Source organism: Eupeodes corollae, chromosome X, assembly GCF_945859685.1.
Source record: "Eupeodes corollae chromosome X, idEupCoro1.1, whole genome shotgun sequence".
NCBI classification, from domain to species: Eukaryota; Metazoa; Arthropoda; class Insecta; order Diptera; family Syrphidae; genus Eupeodes; species Eupeodes corollae.
The window spans coordinates 3,233,103-3,255,477 of NC_079150.1; the positions used below are offsets into that span (position 1 = coordinate 3,233,103).

At 30.9% G+C, this 22,375-nt stretch overlaps 1 protein-coding gene across 6 annotated transcripts in view; it reads right to left on the reverse strand.

Annotated features, from left to right (window-relative positions):
- Positions 1-22,375, reverse strand: part of LOC129953269 (paired box protein Pax-6) — an 89,782-nt gene that overhangs the window by 23,570 nt on the left and 43,837 nt on the right. For all 6 annotated transcript variants that reach the window (XM_056066275.1, XM_056066273.1, XM_056066272.1 and 3 more), the window contains 2 exons: positions 11,787-11,952; positions 9,136-9,333 (listed from right to left, as the gene is read on the reverse strand). In XM_056066275.1, the coding sequence (XP_055922250.1) occupies positions 9,136-9,333; positions 11,787-11,952 (364 nt within the window). The remainder of the gene's footprint in view (positions 1-9,135; positions 9,334-11,786; positions 11,953-22,375) is intronic.

Consider the following 22,375-nt stretch of genomic DNA (forward strand, 5'->3'; position numbering starts at 1 on the left):
ATAATCACTATTGAAACTTCGTTCGATCTTTATATACAAACTTTACAATGGCCTACATCCCACAGAAAATATTTCAAAGGACGATGAAGAGGAAAAGAAAATGACGGAAAATGCCATTAATTTCTATAGCTTCAAATAATCAAAGCAATCAACAGATACTTTTTTTCAGTGTACATGGAACAAGCTTATACAGTATACACGGAGATATTCACACTTCCACAGGCATTATTTTATTTTATAAAACAGACGTTTTATTGTGGCAGGAAGCAGGATATAACAAAATGTGTATTACCTACATATATATATTTGGTAACCATTCGGAGCACCAAAATTGATGTTTTTAAATATACAACGCTATGTACCTATATGTATATAGAAATGCAGTTGCATATAAACAGTTTGCTAATTTTTAATTCACATCACACAATAAAACTGAATTTCTTGGGATTTTGGTTTTTAATAAATGGTGATGATGGTGCAATGATACCGCACAAAGGACATCAGTAATGTTTTGGAGTGGACATTTTGTTGACATATAATATGGTTTTTTGGTCTACTAATTGACACATTTTTTCTGTTGGTTCAACTATTTAGTTTGAATGTTTTAAAGGTGAGAACGTGTTTGAAACCAATGATGTTGCTGATGGTGTTGCAATTTAAATTTCAATTTCAATTTAATTTTTTTTGCTTATACAAATATTAATTGGCCTTATTTGTATTTGTTACAATAATTGAGAAAACTAAGTTGTCAATTAATTGGAGATTATTTGTTGTAAATTAATTGTGGAATTAAAAATTCAAAAGTTTTGTTACCTAGATTTAAAAATAGGTTGGTTGTTTCTTTCTTACGAAAAAAAATCAGTATTAGTAGTGAAAATAACCTATTAAAAAGTAGCGAAGAGTTAGAACGAATTTCTTCATTAAAGTAAGAATATAGTCTACGCAGTTGTTATGGAGTTTTGTTGAGTATGCTTAAACAACATGGGCACAATTGACCTTTCGAAAAGAGTGCATTTTTAAGAATTCAAAAATGTATATTTCAAGTATATAATCAAATGTCATTCTGTGTTCAAAAGGTAAAAGCTCTTAAGTTTTTAAGATTTTTAACTTTAACTTTGTTTAAAATAATTCAAGAAGGATACGATGATCAGTAATTTTGTCCTTATACATATATACAATTATAGAGATAGAAAAATTAAATTATAATAATAGGAGTATTAAATACATTTGTTGAGGCTTTAACAGTTTTCCAATTACTAAGTATCCAAAGTTCCTAGCTCGTGTTGTTGTGGTATTTTTTTTATAATAAATGGGCACTCAAGGAGCTATTAATACCCTTAACATGTTTAAAGTTTAGTGCGAGCTTTAGGAAAATAGGAAAGGATTAAAGAGGAGATACCGATGCACATTGGCCTCAAAGTTTTGAATATCAAAATGATAGGGAAAAACAGAGCTGGGTAAAGCATTTCACATTCTCGATGCGCCGTTAAAAAAAGAATCTCTATACTTGACAGTACGTCCGAAATTGGTCTCAAGGTTAAACTGATGTGAATTCCTAGAAGTACGAGTATTACGGCTGAATTGTCTGAGGGGGGGAATGCAACTGGCTAATTCGACAGAACACTGTTCAAGTGACGTAATTGTTTCGGTTATATGTAGTTCTATCGCATATCATTGTCAAAGCTCTTTTTTTGATCCTGTCCAAAATACTTAAATTTGTTTTAGGGCACCTGCCCAAATATGCGAGTTATATTCAAGTTTTGGACGAATGAAGGCTTTGTAAATTACAGCCAGATCAGAAGGGGTGAAAAATATCTTCCACCGTCGGAGAAATCCTAAGCACCTAGCAGCATTTTTGGCAATATCGAATATGTAATCATTCCATAGGAGGTGATCTGTGATACACATACCGAGTACTGAAAGTTGGTTAGTTTCCCCGATGCAAGTGCCACTCATGGATAGCGACATCGGGGGTGGGTTACGCTTTAACGACAAGAGACAACATTGAGTTTTCGGAGTATCTATTAAATTCTACACGGTTCTTGATTCCCCATTGAACAATGCTGTCGAGATCAGAATTTAATGAGCTTATCATACGCTGCCGTTGAAGTTCCACATCCGAAGGAAAAGGATGAGAATCTAGAAACGAATATGAAAAGCTGAGGGTACTGTCATCCGCGAAACAATTTAGTGGGTTAGAAGTTTCAGACAAAAGATCATTTATAAAAATAAGGAAGAACGTCGGCGACAAAACGGAACCCAGGGGCACACCAGCATTTATTTTGTGAATAGCAGATTTGAACCTGTCCAATACAACTTGAATTGTGTTTTTACTTGTATCCTTTTTTTTTATTAAATACAGTTAAACACATTAAGTTAATATATGAAATTATATGTTAGAATAGTTGTTAGGTAAAATGTCTTAAGTTGACATAAGCGGTTTAACTTTTTTAATTGACATCGAACATAAAAACAACCTAAGGTATTTTACCAAAATAATTTATGTTATTATCTGATAAATAAAATAAATTGATACATAAGACGCATTTGAACTCTACTTAAGTTGTTTTACCTTTTGCAAAACTCTACAAATTTTACAAAGGCACAGAAGAAAATAGTTTGTATAGAGAGAATATATAGAAAAGGATAAATAGCTAAAGCCACTTAAATCTCTTTAAGAGCCTTAACCCTTTCCGCACAGTATATATGAATTCATAAAGTCTTAAAATTATTATTATCATAAAAACTGAAAAAATAATATCGAAAGGTGTGAAAGCCCTCTAGCATTAGCCAGTAGAAAAACTTCCTGCTTTGAGAAAAGGACGCCATCTTTATTGTTTATGTGTATCCACCACTCACATGGATATTCGTGCAAGAAAAAAATAGACAAATTAAAAGAGATTTCCCCAATGGTTTTTCATGCAAGAGCGCAATCAGTAAGTAAGAACAATCAAAACATTGACTAGAGTTACCTTTCTTGAAATTTAAAATGTATCTTCCCACATTCTTGAAAGTTAGTGACGCCTGGTAACAATATTATGCAAGTTTTTCGAATTTGAATAGCAGCTGATTCTGTTTTGTATTGAAGTTTTAAAAGTCCACATATAATAGCACCACTAAAGTTTTTGATGTTTTGATACCGTTGAGCTAAATATTTTGCTCCACAACTAATTTATATTAAAAAGCTACAATTAGCTCAGTTTTTTTTAAATTTCGAAATTTCACTTCACTGTTTTCTTTTCGATTATTGTATCGCTTGCCTATATGAAGGGAGTGTAGTCGGACTACTAGACCATATTTAAGAATTTATCATAATAAAATAAAATAAAATAAAATAAAATAAAATAAAATAAAATACAAACTCCAAACAAATTCTACAATAAAAAAAACATGTATCCAGACATTTAAGTTAGCCATGTTTGTATATATAACTTCCTCTCAAAAACTGAAACAATACGTATAAATATTTTAAAACAAATTCAAAATTTCTGAAAACTGCATAGAACTTTCTTAACACAGTTTAGACTAGTAAAAATAAAGATTTCTTTATTCTCAAACAAAATAAAAAATGAAAAGATAAAAAGAAAATGAAGATACAAGAAAACTTTCCAGAAAACGACCACTTAAACTCGAGTGCCCCTTGGGGAGGAATAAATTACCCTTTCCTAATACTTTGATTTTCGTCCTTTTAGGCCATAACTCTATTGAATAAATTGTAAGAATTTTGTCTTGTTCACCCATATCCTTTTTCCTATTTTTTCCAGGTACGTAGTTAGGGGGGTAGGTATAGGGGTAGGGATGGATGAGGTACATAGGTTGTTTTAGATGTTAAAAATCATCCCATAGCAAAAAACAAGGCATTTTAAATGGAATTAAATTGCTTACAAAATCAAAAAAGAATTACTAAACAGTGTTAAAGGATTCCACACTAGGACATATTACGAAAAGCATACAGTTAACTAAAAATCTATTGTTAACTTTATAACCCTTGTCCAGGCGGAATACATTTCTGGCTACTAATCTGCAATACTTATTCTCTGCAAAAAAGGGATCATCCACATTCGTCATTTTCTTTTAACTTAGTTCACAAGACAGACAAAATGATGTGTAGTAGCTATGTTGTAGGAGCTCTTATAAAATATCTGATCAAAAGCCAGGACTTATGCGGAGATTACACGGCTTGTGGAAAAACTCAGTTATTTTTGACAAAATAATACCTATGATGAATTTTTTAGTGAGTATATCATAATATATATATGAAATTAACTATCTTGTTGATTTATTCAAAATTAAGAATATGTTAAGTTTAAAAATGAAACCTTGAAAATATACGTAATTGAAGAAAAATAACCTTAGGAAACCTATTTAATTCAATATGTAAGTGCAACAGTTGAGATAAGTAAACAAGTGTTTTTTTTTGTATCAGGTTTTACAATTACATTGCTTTATGTGTAATAAGAATATATGTGAGTCAGGGTAAGTCAATTTATTTAATTTGATTTCGGTGTTCGTTTATTTGAAGACATATGTTACATAGAGCAATTTATTTCCAAATGAGTGGAGCAAATCCCTTTTTCGGTAGCGCAGAGATAAACCAATGTTCAGTTGAAAATAAAAAAGGGGCGCGTGAACAATGATTATTTAACTCAACTAAGTTTTGTGAGTCAATTTGATTTGACCTGCTCTCTGTCTGTTTAAACTCTCGATTTCCCTTGACATTTTCACCGTCGCCGTGCTTCGTAGTCGTCCTCGTTCTTGCTATTGAATATAATCGAAAAAAAATTAACAGAATTGAGACATATGCAGTACCTAACTATGATTTGTCTCCTTTAAATAAAATATCCTTTACTTTCGGCTATATACATTGTGAAATGTGCCTCTTGGTCTGCCACCCTTGGTTGGCCTATTATTGTTCTTTCCCTTTCCAATAAATACAAATGAACAACAAAAATAACACCAAAATCTATAACATGTCCTTAGAAATGAGGAAAGTAGTCAATCACAAAGGACAAAACAACACGCACTGACATAAGCAATAATAAAAAGAAGATAAAAGAAAATAGAACCTGAGCCCAGATCCAGAGCAGCAAGGTTTTAGGAGGAAAATCACAAAAAACCATACAACATATACAGAGATAGAGAAGTTCGAGATGGGTCTTTTTTCTGTTTAGACTTTGTGTAGACTGTATGACTTAGGCCATGTTGACGAGCGGCCATCCGGCGGGCGGCGGACGGCGCGCCACGGCGGAATTGATGGACCAATATATAATGGCTGCAGGAATATTGTTACAAAATATCGATTAAATTTCATTTGCGAAAAAAGCAAAGAGATTTGAATGCTTGAATTGAAATATACCAATTTCCATCTACATATACACAGATACTGTGTGTCTGTTGTGATTTGTGTTTTTGGTAAATGGGATGCAATGTCAATTTCGGAAAAATCCCGGAATGACGATGATGAATCAATTCTATTTTGGAAACATAATCAAACAAGTATACCCTTTTTTGTTTAGTTTTGTTGAAAGGTTATTCGTCAAATTTGTGTATAGCAATTGGGTAAGATAAGTAAGCCAAGTCGATTTTGCTATCACATTATAAGCTAAAGTTTTAAATTTCCGTGTTTTGACTTTTGATGTATAGAGGTATAAACTTTAAGGATTATTTTTTTTTTTGAACGCATAGACACTTCTTAAGCATTCTAAAGCAAGTTTAATACCCATTAAGTACAATTTTTTAAATTTTGGTTTCAGAACTACAAAAAGGAAAACACAAATCTACCAAACCTATTGCCTCAAAAATTATTATTTAATTATCATTCATATCATTAAATTATCAGATTTGATAACAATCAAAAACCCGACGGAATTTCAAGCCCACAAAATATGCTAACGCGGGGGTTCAAATATGCTCATCCCTTGTTTAATCTCCAAAATCTACTAGGACAAATGGAAACAATGTGTAAGTATGTGGCAGTAGTGGTTGGTTGGTACGATTTCAATGCAGTATCTCAACACGGTGCTTAGCACTTTACTGAGTAGGTACACATCACAGCAATGCAGGGCCCTTAGAGCAGCTCACGTTGCTACTGTCACTGAATGCGGAGTGCGCAGTTTTTGGTTTGGTGTCCTTAATTTCATGTACTTATGTTTTTCTATAAGAAAATAATCGACTAAGAAGAGATTGTTTTTTTTCTGCACATTTGGATTAAAGGTACCTTGTTCGCAACAACTATGTAGCACAAGGGAATTATTACTTTCGAGTTCTCAATTAATCTGAACTGGCTTATTATAGATGTCTAAATCTACCCTTAATGTGATGTCTTTTTAAGTGGTTTTATCGAGTGCATTACAAGGATATAGAAATCGACAAGCGACAAGCAAAGATGAGGGTGATAGTATTTTTCTTTTTTTTATATTATTGTTTCTGGTAGTGCTCTCAAAATCGCAACCCTTTATATCTACCCTTATGAATGAACATATGTACATATACATCCTAGGTACTTGTCGGTCTCGGTATCGTTTAAGTGCAAAGTAAAGCAATCGTAATAATATCGTCATCAATAAAAATATATCTGTTCTTCCCTGTTTAAGCTCAAATATACGTATAATGACGTGAGCAAGCATATTTGCCCCTGGATGCTTATGATGGGGATGACGGTGAGTTGGCATCTATATTTAGATTGTGGAATTCGTGTGGTTGGTGTTTTTTCCGATTATCTGTGTAGGGGTTACGTGTTTAATACATACAAGTGCTTTACTTTGTGTTTTACTTAAATTAAGTCATTTTAAATGTAAGCGAGGGTGGTAAAGTGTGGTATAATATTGTTGTTGTTATCTTTTCTTAGGCATAATTTCAATAAGGTTGTGTGCTCTTTTAAGCCAATGATTTGTGTGTGTTATTTGGGGTGTTATACAAATGGGATGAAGAGATTAGTTATTGGTGGTACAAGTACAACGAACAAGATTTAAGTTAGTAAATAAGGGCAGACAAAAGTTACCCATGTAGATGTGACTCGTACTTCAAACTACAAACGACTTGAACTTTTAGAACATAAGTTGAATCTTCAGCTACGTATGCTTTTTTAAAAAAAACCTTTGAGCAATTAAAACATAAACTACTTTTTGAGTTTTTCTAGAACATTTGCTAGTATTTTAAACTTTTGTTACTAAGAAATAGGTGCCTGGAAGCATGTAGTTTCCGACTTTGCTTCAGAGCTTTGAATCCTTAGTGTTCTGAGTGTGTAAAACATGTACCGAACCAATTTTACTATAAGCGTTAAGTGTTCGCTTTTTCTGAACACTCAAAATTCTTTTTAACAAGCAATTGAGCATTAAGGCGAAATTTGACCATTGTGATTTCAGACAAATGAAACCTTTCTTTAACTTTCGAAATCAAAAATATTTAATCAATATCTTTCATTGCGCCGCATCAACTACATATGTACTTCAAGCAAAAGCTCACTGTACACGAGTTTTTTTTTTTCAATTTGAAAACATCTTACCATCATTGCTTCGTATGGTACAAAGGTGTTTTTGCTTCATGTGTTTTCCATTTTTAGAAAATTTGTGTGATCTTAGTCTTCTAAGTATGGTTTTGTTTTGATTCAACCATATCAAGAGATCAAATAGGTTGCAGGTTGTGTTATTAAAGGTGATAGCATAACCGATCGCCTGTCAGCACTGGCAATGTTTTTTTTTCCCAAAATTGAAATATTGAGGGAAACCACTTCAAATGCATTTGATGCGTATACTGATTCGCTGATTTCCAATACGGTTTCGACAAACGTGTAGGCCGCATTTGTTCTGCAGGATGCTCAAAACTTTTTTTGATGTTCTTATACTTCTGAGAAACCTATTGAAATCGGTCTCATCCGTAAGCTCCCGACTTGTTGATTTCGAATATAATGTACATATATATGACAGACGTCGCCGAAAATTCATTTTTTTTTTTGGATTTTTGGACTTTTCAGCAACCACTCCAGTGTTTCCAGTAACAGACAGACGTTTAAAATAGACCAACTGCTCACTATCGCTATTTAAGTCGCAAATGCTATGCTACATTCTAATTTTCAGGCATCGAAGTTAAACCAAACTTGTAAAAAAAAAACGTCAGCAGAATGTGTCACGTGTGTACACTGTACACGTTCAAACTTAGGAATTTTAGAGCTTTCACATGCGACTAATCTTAAGTGGTTTCCCAAAAGTCCAAGAACAAAATTACAATTTAGAACTCCTTGATAATAGTCAAAATTCAAACTGCAAGTCAAGCAGACATTAGAATAGATATTCCAACATTGAAAATTGATTAGCTGAGAGTTGAGTTTGCTGAAATTCTATCGTTTCAAATATAAAAAAATGTATCAACAAATGTTTCAAAAATTTCCGCAATGAAACCAAATTCCAAATCTTAAAGTACCTTAGATATAACCGCACATAATTGTAGCCAAATCCATTTCAAATTGATTTACCGAGCACGTGCCACTTTAGCTTTTCGCTGGTTGATATATTAATGTCCGTCTTTATATCGAGCTCTTAATTTATTACCCTTTTTTACTCCTATATAATGTTAACCAACGCATGTACATACATATGAATGTGTACGCTATACACTTAACCACTTTGGCATAAGTAATACGCAATGTCATCATTGCCGTCATCAATGTTGAGTGAAAAGTTATTTCGATTTATTTTGGTTGAGTGTTCACTTTTTTGTCTCGGTTTTTTTTTTGTTTTCTGAAAACCACCTCTTACGGAAATGAACTTCAAGTCACGTGTCCCGCCACGCGTCACAATTATATACGCGCTATGCGACATTTTTTGTCACTGCCAAACTAAATTTTTTATAAAAAACCGGAAGTGAATTTTTGTTTTCACATAATCAAGTTAAAAATAATAATAAATAAAAACCCAATGATAAAAAGAAATACATAGATACATATATTTTTACTCAAGGATATTATTTTCGGGTCAAGAAACAAAACAAAAAAAAATTAAGAAACGGAGGAAAGTTGAGAGGGAAGAACCACCAATCGAATTTTCTTCAATCCTTTTGGGAAAATATACATTTTACGTAGAAACATACTCAAATATACATATATGTTTGTATGTAGGTATGGAAAAGAGTATCACTTACCGATTTATTGATGAAACACTAGGCACATTATCCTGTGAGCATATGCCTTCGGCAAGCAATCTGTCGCGAATTTCCCAAGCGAACATTGTTGGATTTTCTCGTTTGTAATTTGCTATCGCATCGACTACAGGTGGTGTTGCTACTTTTGGTTTTGATCCACCTATTACACCAGCCTTGAAACTTCCAGTCTCATAATATCTATAAAAAAAAGGATACAAAATGAAAGCAAAAACAAAACGAAACGAAAGAGTTTTACTTGTGTTTTATTTTTATAAATGCAAGTGTGATTTTTGAATTTTCCGCCTCCATTACTTAAACCAATAAATGTGTTTTCAAACTACAAACAAACATAACAACAAATGAACACAATCAAATAGATTGTATGATTGCCGCCTAGGAAATTGGTTTTAAATGCTTTTGGGTATTTATCCTTGATAGTAGCGATTAGTAAGACATCATTCTACTTGTACGAGCATTCTTTATTGTTCTCTTAGGTGCAAACAGGTGGGTAGCTCTAAGCCAAATTGTATACATGCTAGTTTGCTTCTGAGCCAAATGGAAAAATTCTTCACGTTCACCTTTTGCATCACACTAAATGATGGGTGCCGTGAAATAAGACCAACTTTTTAAAATTGGCTTTATTGCTTTACAATAGTGAAAAAAGACCAATTCTTTTTAAATTTGGTACCAAGATGATCTACAGTAGATTTCCCTCCACAAATAATATTTGAATTATTAAGTAAAGTGAGTAACGTGATGGTTAGGAGGTGTAGGGCCGTCATGCCAGATGTCTTGGGTTCAATCCCTGCTTGCGCCACCTAAAGATTTTTCACATATACAGGAATTGATAAATCCTCTAAAAGTAATTCTTGTCATAAAAAGTGCTTTCTCAAATTTGCCGTTCGATTTCTGCATACACAAATTGAAGTTCCCCTCCATCCTTGAAAAGACGCGCACACAGGAAAACTTGAGAGTTGTAAGCGCTGGCTCATTATGGACTGTGGGGTCCCTTAATTTTTCTAAGTAAAGTAATAGTAATGTTGGCAATAAAACCAACAAAACTATGGATTCTGCATTTGCATAATACTTCAAGAGCTTTCTTAAAAAGTTTTTTATCTAACACTTTGAAAGTTTTGAAATTAAAAATGTCTGTCAATTTTGTTTATGACAGAGAAAAATATCTTTTAAACTACCTACCATTACAACTGAACTGAAATAATGCAAGATCAGGAATCATCCAATCTTAGTCGTACAGAATAAATTTACTCTATAGATTTACCTTCGAAATACAGGGTTTTTACTGTACATGTGTGTAAAATGCGATAGATGCAGAAGCACTTGAGAACCTTTTTATTTAAATGAAAACAACGATTTGCATGAGAAGGCTTTCACTTTTATTAGGTATTCGAAAATGGAGGAGTTGAGTTTTTCCGTATATCAGGAATGTATATAAAGAACTGCGGGATTTTGGAATTCAAATTGTAGTTGAAACAGGAGTATAGGTGAACAATGTACGAGTATATAACACACAGCAATAGGTATTCGCATAATGTATATCTATGAGATTGAAAAAGAATAATTGCTTGTGCAAATTTTGTAAATAATCAAGCGTACGTCGCCGAGTCGGTTTTCCTCGTGTCAGAATTTCAATGATATTTTTGGCAAGCGGTGAAATATAAACGTCGCCTATTTTAGCATTAAACGTAACTGATTACCCGTTTTTTTTTTAACTTAACCATTCACGTACAGAATATAATATATGCATGCCACAAGCAATTTATTTTGATTTCGGTTTAATCAGATGGGAAAGTGGAAGGTATCAGCGCGGATATTTTGTGCATTTTTCACATTACATTCAAAAATATAACTTAACTTTGAATGAAAACAATGTGCCAAGTTACATAAATTGCATCCTAATCAAATTGTTTTTAACAACATCATTTAGGTACCTGTATTTTAGCATTTTAGTTTAGTCCTACATAGAGAAATGAAACACTAGGGAGCTTTTTAAAAGGTCAAAAAGCAGGAGTGACCTCTTGCTCTGAAGCGTCCTCAAATTAACATCTTGATATTTTTTCCTGTTACGAAGCATATCTTTTAAAATAACTTAGCACAGCCATATTCAAAGTATGCAGATATTAATACATTCTTCTAAAAGAACTTGGAAAAAAACAGTGTAAATGTCCCGTAGGATTGGACAAAAGGCTATATGAATGGTAGTTTCATTCTTATTCGAGTCAGATTTAAAAGGTCTACAATATTTTAGTTCTGACTTGAAAAATTTAGCTCATCTCAGAAATAGATTGCTTCAACAAATAAATGCATTCCAGATTTCAATCAAACACACAAAAATATAATTAGTTAGTATTTTTATAGAAGGATGGGACTTGGCTTAATAGTAAGACAGATTTTTCTTCAATAACTTTTCAACTTTCAGTAAGGAAGATAATTTCTTGATGGCTGGCCAATTAGATGATGATGTCTATTTTTGTCGTCTGAATCTGCTAAGTTCAGCTTATTTCGTTTTTATTTTTACGACATTTTATATCGTAGGATTCTTAAAGATAAGCAAATTAAATAACAAAAGACGCTTTTAAAATCACAGGGAAACTTTATTCTTGGCAGGGCGTAAGACAATCATATGAACTTACCTTGATAGTATTTTTGATACACAGCCATGACTAACCCGTAACTGTCTAGAAATATCACAAGGACGAACACCATTATGAGCCAATTCCACAATTCGCTGCCTCACGACGTCTGGTAATGGACGACCGTTTACAAAAACACCACCTAATTGATTGACGCCACCGTGACCTGGAAAAAATTTAAAAAAAAAACGTTAAAGAATAGCAAAAACAACAACTTTATAATAAGCTAGGTAAAAATACATAGGACAGGTAATCACACAAAAACAATAAAATATGTTCGTACAAAAACAAGTCGCATTGCGGCTGATGATGACATTTTGATTATTCAACTTTATTCTTCCTTAAAATGGCAATGAGAGAAAGAACTCTATCGACAATAAACATCAACAACACCAAAACCACGTGGCAACCGCTAATTTTTGTTTGTGATTTTTTTTTTGAATTTAATTTTCCATCACGCCGAATAAATTCACGCATTTTGTAATGCAAAACTCAGCATAGAGAAAAATGTGTTGTAAAACTCATGCTAATTAGTAAATACACACCGAGAGTGTCAAAAGCATTTTTTTTAATGTTGAATGGTTCCTATACTGAAGTAAGCAATCCTCGATACCACAGGCCTGATAATTATTTAAATACACAGCTATGTCGCATTATGTTGCTTTTTAAGGCTTTATAGGTAAACAAATTATAAAATTTTGTCCAGGCTTTGGGCAACTTAGGAAAAACAATATTATTTTTCTCCATAAGCCTGCAATATGGACAGACAGAAAAATGTACATAAAAGAACAAGAAAAACGACAATACTTACCAAAAAGCTCACAACGTTAATGGAATTGGGCTTGAGAAATGTATACAAAAGACTGCGGTATAAACTACCAACTATTTCCTGAAAATCTTATAAATTGCTTAAGGATTCTGCTTGTTGAATTTAGCTATACTCAATAAACAATCATTGAAGCTTTTATACTATGCAAATGTGCCCAAATATGGATATTAATAAACCAAATGCAAAACTATAAAAGTTTACGCCACAGAAGTAAACCTTTAGAGGAAATATAAAATAAAACATAAAATTGCATTTTAGAGTCTCATACCTATACGCTTCATTTAAATTCAGTTTACAAAAAAAAAATCTTATTTTAGCGGCATTAATTAGTTAAAATGATTAGTTTCCTCTCAACGCATATGCAATGCAAAAGATTGAGCAATTAATGAGAGGAACATTTTCGGGTGGTAAGTAAGGTTTATGCGACACATGCGAAATGCTCTTTCTTTAGCAACCAAGCGAATACAAAAATGCTTAAAATGTTTTTGTACTTTAAGGCATCTTACCATGTGCGGTGATGCTTCAGTAGATTTTAATTCCATTAATCTTAAAACGAAAAATTTGGCAAGCCACACATAGTTTGAGCATATTATAATTGTTCTATGTTAGGTGTAAAGAAATGCAATTCTAATGACTAAATGATAAATATAAATAATTCAGTTTGTACTCGTGCATATACTAAGTTTGCAAAACCTTTTTTATTATGAAAAACCTTGAAATACTCGTATTATAAAATGGTGTAATGATGCGAGGGAAGAGATAGGCATTTTTCCAACCACACATATGTGGAAACGATACATTTACTTTACTTATTTATAAATATTTTATGTCGATGAATATTGAATAATCGATAAATGTATGTATTCAATATGAAATTATTGCTCCCTGAGTGTTTGTTAAGAATGTCGCTTTATTGATCTGAATATATGTATGAACAAAAATCTTAAATGACAAAATCTCTTAAGAAATTGTTAATTCGAGATTGAGTTTCTTTTTTTTTTAACGAGTTTAACTAAAGCAGAACACATCATGAAATGTTAGGTAGTCGAAAAATGTATCGTCTCAGCTGAACAAGAATATATTTTCAAAAATTAAAATAAGAATTTTTTTCTATTTCTGTGCTCAAAAAGGCTTTTAAGTCTTTACCCTAGTTGATAAATCTTTTAAAACAAGAAAGTTATGACCTTTTGTAAAATTGTTTAAGTTTAATTAGCAGGGTTTTGCAAAATGTAAAATAACTTAAGCAGAGGATGATTCGCCTTATGTATCAATTTATTTTATTTATCAGATAATAGGCAGAAATGATTTTGGTAAAATATCTTAAGTTTTTTTATGTTTTCAATTTTAATCTAAGATATTTTACAAGAAAACATTTCTTGCATTTACATTTCTTATATTGGCTTAAGATGTCTTACTATATTTAATAAATAAAAAAGAATACAAATGAAAACAAAATAACGGCTTAACCGACCTATGAATGTCTTAGGATACCTAGTAAATGAAAAACTGTAACTCCACTTATCAAAATTTAAATTTACTATTTATATCTTATTATGCATTATTGTATATATATAAAGGCAAAATGACTGAAAACTGTATCTTCATATCTTTCTTAATTTTAAAAAAAAAAATAAAGATTGAAAGTTAAAAATACACTGTCTAAAAAACTGTAATAATAGACTTTAGAACTTTTAGCTTTTAAACACATATTTATAGCAATCAAAACAAGGATTTTGAAGCACCATAAAATCTGTTTTTTTTTTTTTTTGTTTTCTATGTACTCCCGACGGAACGTAGTTGCTTTAATCCTCTGAATGTTTTCGAAATAAAAATTCCATACCCAAAAATGTCAATTAAAACGTAAAGGCCTTCTTACTTCTTTGCCACGAATGAACAACAAACTATGGGAAACCATGGGCTAGATTTTGTGGAACGATTTTCAGGTTTTTGAGTACGAAAAATTCACGAAAGCTTGGAAAAGATTATTAATTTTAATAATTACATATACCAATTTTCGTGACATCATTTTCATAATAATCGCGAGCACATGAAAAATTAAGCAAAAATGTAAGGAATGTTTACTTTACAAATTGTCTATATGTTTTTATTCCGTTTTTTTTTTTAATTTTTGTTGTCGAGATTTTTGAAATCTAGATTTTAGCTTTATAAATTATGGTTTTCGAGGTATCGCGATAAAGGACTATTTTAAATAGTATATGCAAAACATTTTTTGAATAAAGAAATTTAAAAGTGCACAAAATAGTGATATAAACTTTATAACATTTAGGCTGAAGGCAGAGCCGGCTCCAGCCAAACTTGATCCCTTTGCAGGATTAGTAGAAAGCGCCCTTTTTTTATTTTTTGGCACATAAAATGATACACAAGTATAAGCATTTCCCACATTACCCAGGAGGTAGATTTTCAGTGTTTTTTTTTTTTCTTATTGAGGTATCCCAAGTATCCCTAAACAATAAACTAAAACGCAGCGATGAAATGAGCAGAGGGGAAACGTTTAAATTTTTAAACTTACTTTTCTGGCCTTACATTTTGCAAATTCAGAAATGAGATCATTAAAGTTTAAAAAAAAATTCCTTTTCAATGGCCATTATAGATAAGCCTAACAATCTCTCTTGAGTCATGGTTGTCTTTAGATAATTTTTAATAGTTTTAAGTTTATTTAAACTACATTCTTCATTAAGGATTCGGAGAGCAATTATTAAATTCGGAGCAAAATCTTCAAGGCTTGAACTCAAAATAAAATTTAACACATCTTAACTTGAGCTTTGTGGTGAAACAAGTGGGGATAATACGGTTTACATTTGAAACAATTCTTCTCCATCTTAATCTTTAAAACTACCTAATGTTATAACATTCTAGGCCCTAGTTCACACAGGACTGCAGTGCCACCTTAAGTAAGTAAGTAAGTTATAACATTCTGCAAATTAAGGTTCATGCACGTACATTTTTATTTTTGAAAAATTAAAAATGAAAAATTGATGGTATCAAGCTGTTCAAACCTTTCTGCAATTGATTGAATGGCTTGATTAAGTATTTTGACAAAAAAAAATCTACTTTAAATATTTGTTTCGGGTCGAATATAGTTTTAGGACATTCATCAGCATGAAGTCGCAATGATGAAGCTTCTGGAAACATATTTAGTATTTCTAGGGGACTAGCAATACGCGCGGTTAATTGAACAAATGTACCATGTACCTTCCCATTAAATATTTCATCGAAACGCATTAAAATCAAACTGTTGTTCGTATTTTTTAAAAATTGTATGCCAATTGACAGATTAACGGACGGACTTTGCAAGTATTTACTAGTTTTTTTTTATATTTTCTAAAATATCAAACCAAATTAGCAGGCAGCAAATAAATATGAAATCAAAAATTGTATTTCCTAACGATTCTGCAATATTTTTGCCTCTAGATTTTCTATTTCTATAAGGGCTTCATATATTTCTTTTTAATTTGTTTTTAAAAGCCTCAATGCTTCTAATCTGATCTTCCATCTAGTCTCAGAAAGAGGTTTCAAAGTAAGACTTCTGTTCTTACCTCGTTGAGGAACTTGAAAAAAGTTATACAAACATTGAATTGAGAAAAATGAATTGCACATAATGAGCACCGAGAAGCTCATTTTTATTAAATCATTAACCACTAAATTTAAGGAATGCAAGCAACATGGAACGAAAAATGCTCTTAGTTCCAGGGTTCAAATTTGATTCTGAACACCCGCTTCTTTTCCTTTCATATTCGAAACATTATCATAACTTTGGCTTCTACAGTTATTACTATAAAATTCCATGTAATTCAAGCTTATCTAAAATCAACTGAGTTAGTCACATTTCGGTCTTGTCTTGTCATAAAATACGTCACTTCTATTTAAAACTGATAGCTATAAGAAAACTTGCACATCCATTGACTATTTGTAGTAGTGGGTAGTACAGCAACCTACCTGCTCTCTTTTTTCGGAGGCATTCTTTTGTAGATGAGAAATCACATACAGAAGTACGCGTACGGTGCATATTGAAAAAACCTGCACGTTCTAGCCCATATGATTCAATATGAATAAGTATTTTGTATTGTCATACTCTCTATGTTAATTTTGGGACTAAGAAAATATGGCAACTAGTAGAACATGTATTTGTCAGAAAGATCAGATTACATTTTCTAGATCCTGTTAATGCGCCCCCAGAATTTTGCGCCCCGTGACAAAAATGACAAAAAATATTTTTTAAATGTTTTCAAAAACTAGCACAAAGTGCGAAAAGGATTTTGACGAAAGACTCCATAACAATTGAAACGAAGATACAAAAGAGGTAAAAACAAATAATCATGACAAAAACAAAAATTATCGAAGTTAAAAAATAAAACAAAACAATAGGCACCCCTAAATTGTGTATCAAATCGCCAACACAAAACGATAACAAGTTACTCTTGGGAATAAAATTCACAAATATGCACTATTGCCACACATTCGATTTACCGGATGGTTCCCGTCGGGAAGTCTCAAAATTTAAGATGCATTTCAGCATCCAGTTTTCTATTTTTTACTGAAAATTTTAGTTGATTAAATACAATTTTGAACAATTTGGTTTGACATTTAAAACATTTTTCTTTTATTTCAAGTTTAAACATTAATTTTCAATCATTCGACTTCTTATAGGAAGCAATTGCAATTTTTTGAATTGAAAATTTTGGCATTTCTCGACGTTTCAATGTCAATAGAATCTAAATCAAAGATTTTTAGTTTTCGTCGTGCATATCTTAAGAACCAGTAGAGATATCGACTTCACATAAATTTGTTATACAGATAATAAAACAGAAAGATGCAGAAAGGAGAAATTACTTTCAAAAATTAAAATATAAAAAAAGTAAGTAAAATATTTCACATTCAATTTTATATTCTATGTCCAATGTATCGTGGCACCAAACTTGTATAATTTTGAAAAAAAAAATATAATTAAGGGTAGATATTTTTATAAATCACAAAAGTCGAAAAATTGTATCAAATATTTTATGAAATGACCTCCAAAATAATTGTATGCAATGCAAAATGACGTTTTTGACATCTCGTACAAAACTATGAAAAACTAACGAATATTTTACAAAACATAAAAAAACTAAAACAAAACAATTAGTTCTAAAAGTTGGTAAACATTTATTTTATCATGGCAGATATTAAAGATATTGGCTTCAAATTTATTTTATCTTATACAAAATATTTAATATTTAATATTTAATATTTAAATTTAAATAAAAATACAACAACCACACTTTTTACATAAAATGTAATATCTACAAAAAATACTCCACAAAGTTCGTAAAAGTTGGGTTTCGACTGAAAATATAGTTTATTGATTTTGTTTAAATTTTACAATAGTTTGTTACCGCACATTTTACAATGTAGTATCTTTCAGCTAAAATAGTATCTATAAAAGTTTTGAAATTTATCAATAAGGTCAATATAATAAAAACCTCCAGATATTGAAATAAAACTTATTTTATCATAATATCAAACGTCAAAAACAAAAGTTTCACTAAACAAAAAGCCTAGTTTTCGAATATAGACGCTTAAAGATTTACTACAATTGTCCATAGCTCTAAGAAAAAATATTGAGTTGCTTTATTATTTTAACAAAATATAGTATTACTATCTTTTTATAATATGTCATTTTACAAACCAAAATTATGGGTTTAAAGAAAAAAAATGGATATTTAAAAAAGTTTTGTATAGTGCCACTTTTGTTTTTAGCGTGCGATATGTAAAATATTTTTGCTAACTATAAGTTATTTTTTTTAGAAAAATTGAATCGACAACAAAGAAAGATATTGAAATGTTGTAATTAATTTTTTGTTGAACTTTCAGACAAATTGACAGACGAGTACTGTGGGTCGCATCCCAGATTTTGTGATGTGAAACACTGAAAACAAATTCACTCATTTTGAAATTCGTCTTCAACAATGAAATTCTTTAATAATATTACTATTTATGAATAGAAACATATGGGCCTGCAAAATTAGGAAGTAAACACCCCACCTAATAAATGTGCATCCTTGTATAAATAGACAAAAATCGGAATCATAAACCTTTAAACAAATCAGGAAACAATATATATTACCTCAAATTTCGAGTCATTGATGGTGCTAATCAATTTCTTTTGGGTCTTTATTTTTAGAAAAATTGTAATTTTAATAAATTGCATACCTTGCCTTTTATTGTACGTTTTTTAATTTGCTTTCAAACGACAAAATATCTAAAAAATGTGTAATTTCAATTTGCACACTAAATGTGTCTATAAAAATTGTTGGGAGTTTTGAGAAGTCATAAGAGAAATAGAGATGCCAGTGGTAATAAATTCGTTTTAAAGTTGGTTTAGTTTTAGTTTTGTAAAAAAAGGGTCTAAACATATATAAATACATATGTAGATAGGTTCCTAAATTACTCATATGGGATTTATTTTATAAAGTCTATGCGACTTCAACTATCAAGAATACATTATACAATTGAGATTGTTCTCGATGTATTTCTAAAATCTGATTCTGTTCAATCCCAACGCACTGGTTTCAATATTTGATTACCTAACGCTTATAAAAAAAAAAAACTAACTACTATATGTATGTATACGAGTATATCTGATATACATAGATAAGTATGCAAAGAAATACATATACAGATTGAATTATTTGCTATGCGATATTAAATATCAAAAAAGAGTATTATATAGAAACAACTTTTTCACTATTAAAATAAGATGATTTATATCTATCTATTTACCTGAAGCTTTGAAAATAGAATACAGATGGCAAATAGAAAAATTAAACAAAAAAGAACAACAAAAGTACCTATAAAGAATGTGATATGTCGTTTGGTATCATGTTTGCATCTTTGAATTACATGACTTTACGAGTATATTGTATATTCTTATTAAGGTTTAACTCAACACCTCACATAATAATTAGGTATATAAAAATGTCACCCAACAGAAAAGTATATTCGAAGAAAAAAAATGTTCATTTATAGTAAAAAGATATTTAATCTAGGTATTCTGAGGTATGCGGCCCTGAAAGGGTTCAGGTATTTTACTAATCTATGAATTCCTATGCATCCATTTCAATAATAATTTGCGTTGTGATTTAAAAGCTTATAAGATATTAATTTAATAATGAAGTTAAATTCAACTTGAATTGATTTATTTCGGACTTTTTATGAAAGATGAAGTGTTTGACTGTTAACAGTCGAATTGTTATTTCCTGAACACCGTTTAATTTAATAAATATGATTTAAAATCATGAAAATCGTTAAATTTTGTAGCAACAAAATTCTGACCCTGGCGAAGAACTGAAATGAACATTTATACCATCAATGAATGAGAATGAAAATGTCAAGTGATTAAGTTGGAGTAATTTTATTTCCCAATTTCAGATTCCAAAGAATAAAGTATCTACCTCTATTATTGCCTTACCATTCTAAAACTTATATCTATCGATCAAGATACATTTTTTGAAAATATAATTTGAGTCTATTAATAATAATAATCATTAAGCACCAGAAATCCAATGTATTGAACAAGTGTTCCATATACTTCGATGTAAAATAAATCACTATAGCAAAATTCTAACCCTTTTTTGGACCAAAGCAATCCTGCGTCAAACACTTTAGTTCATTTTTTCACGATTATTATCACTTTTTTAACAGCCAATAATGGACGCAATATTAACGAAAATAATTACCGTTCAATTGCTCTTGATTTTCATTTTGTATTGAACTTTATTTGGTTCTATGGATTTTTTTGTCTCCCTGATAAAGAAGGAATACCAACCCTCCCAAAAACGTATAGGACATATGAACTAAAGTGATGGGTCTCAGTCACATCTTTATCAGATTCCTACCATATGTGTACTTAAATTCCCTGAAACATCAGTAGCAATCCCTACATGCGGCTTTTCAACGCAAAAAGGACAATCGACGACGACGACGACCATCAGAAAGGAGGGTGACAGTTGAATTTTTAATCGAATCTATCACAAAAAGAATCAAAGTATTGCCCTTCTCTATTTCTTTTATTTGAGTCTGAGAAGGGAATTATTTGGGACGATGTCTTTTTGATTTTATTCCATTTGAATCCCATGCCAGACGGGAACTTAAAAGTAGCCAAATTTACCTAGGGTGGAAACGATCTGCTCCTACTGAATACGATTGTATGCAAAGGCATTTCAAATAATCTAATAAAAGTTCACGATTTAATTTTTTTTTATTTTCGTATCAATGTCTTGATTTTAAAATTTGTTTAAATGTATCTTTTCCCAAAAATAAAAAGCATCACATTCATTTCGGATTGTTGATTTGTTTGAAATTTAGACAGTAACTTGATAGCATAATAAATTCAATTATGGTTAAGATGATTGTTTATCCGAATGTCTTGTAAGAGATTTGTATTTAAACAATATTTGCATAATTATATTTACATGGAATTTATTTTGCCAATAAGGAAATAGTAGGTTATTTTACGCATAACATATACGCACTACATAAAGTGATGGACAAAGTTATAGAGACGATGAAAAAATGGAAATGAAATGGATGATTAAATGAAAAAAATCATGTCAGACGATCAATGAACTTTAAGTTCTATCTCAAACACACGAAGATGACGGTTCGAGATATTGGTGGAAGCACTTTGAGTTTTTACTAGGTTTTACCATCTGAAGTAACGCCAATTTTTTGAATTATAAGAAAAACAAACTAAATTCGGACTCTAAGCATCGAAATGATGCACTCATAAAAGTTGTAGAAAGAATATAATCTCCACAGCACAGTATACTTAACAAAAGGCCCATCCAAATTATATGATTTTGAAATAATAGAATATAAAACCTGAAAGAAACTGCAGGGCCAAAGACAAGGACATCTTGATGTTAATAATAAAACAAATTGATCTTAATTTACACTTTTCAAGACATTTGCTTAGGTTGTTCGTTCTATATCAAAAGATGCGATTATGCTATTTAAAATAAATGTACAACGACTTTTGATAGCTTGCATCAAGCCTAAATAAATTAAATATAATAAAATACATAAATTATTTGTTCCAGGGCAAATTAATGGGTAATACTTCTGATATTATGTATAATTATTTCGAGATTAATTTGAGATTCTTTCCTTAAAGAATGTGGAGTTGAAAAATATTTGTTAAGACTCTTCCCAATACACTTTTAATTCCAAAAGAATTTGTAAGCTAAGATAGTTTATATTATTTTCCCCAACACCACCGTACGTATGACAGCATTCCGAAAAGCGAGGAAAGCGAACAAAATGGCGCCAAATTTTAATTGATTTAGCAAAATGTTAAAGCCATTTTCAGCAATTTACTAAGCTTGAAAGATGATGTACCTTATTTTAAAAAATGTGAATATCTTACTATCTCTTAATGATTTGCTAAAGCTAAAATCACGGAATGGCTATTTTAACTTTTAAGAATTTGCTAAATCCATATGACATCTGTACAATTATTCTTATAAGAGCAGAAGATGAAGTTTTCCATTCCAAAGTTGGGTCCGTTTAAATATGATTGGATGCTCTTTTTCAATAAAAGCCAATTAGCAATTTAATGGTTTAAAGAACGAAAAGAAAGATTTTAAATCTCTCTTAGTAAATTGCTAAATATTTACCGAATTGTTGACTATTAAATTGGTAAACCCTTGAACCTTTGTTTAAAATGTTGCGCCAATGTTTTTACAATGTTTGTAAGTGTTTC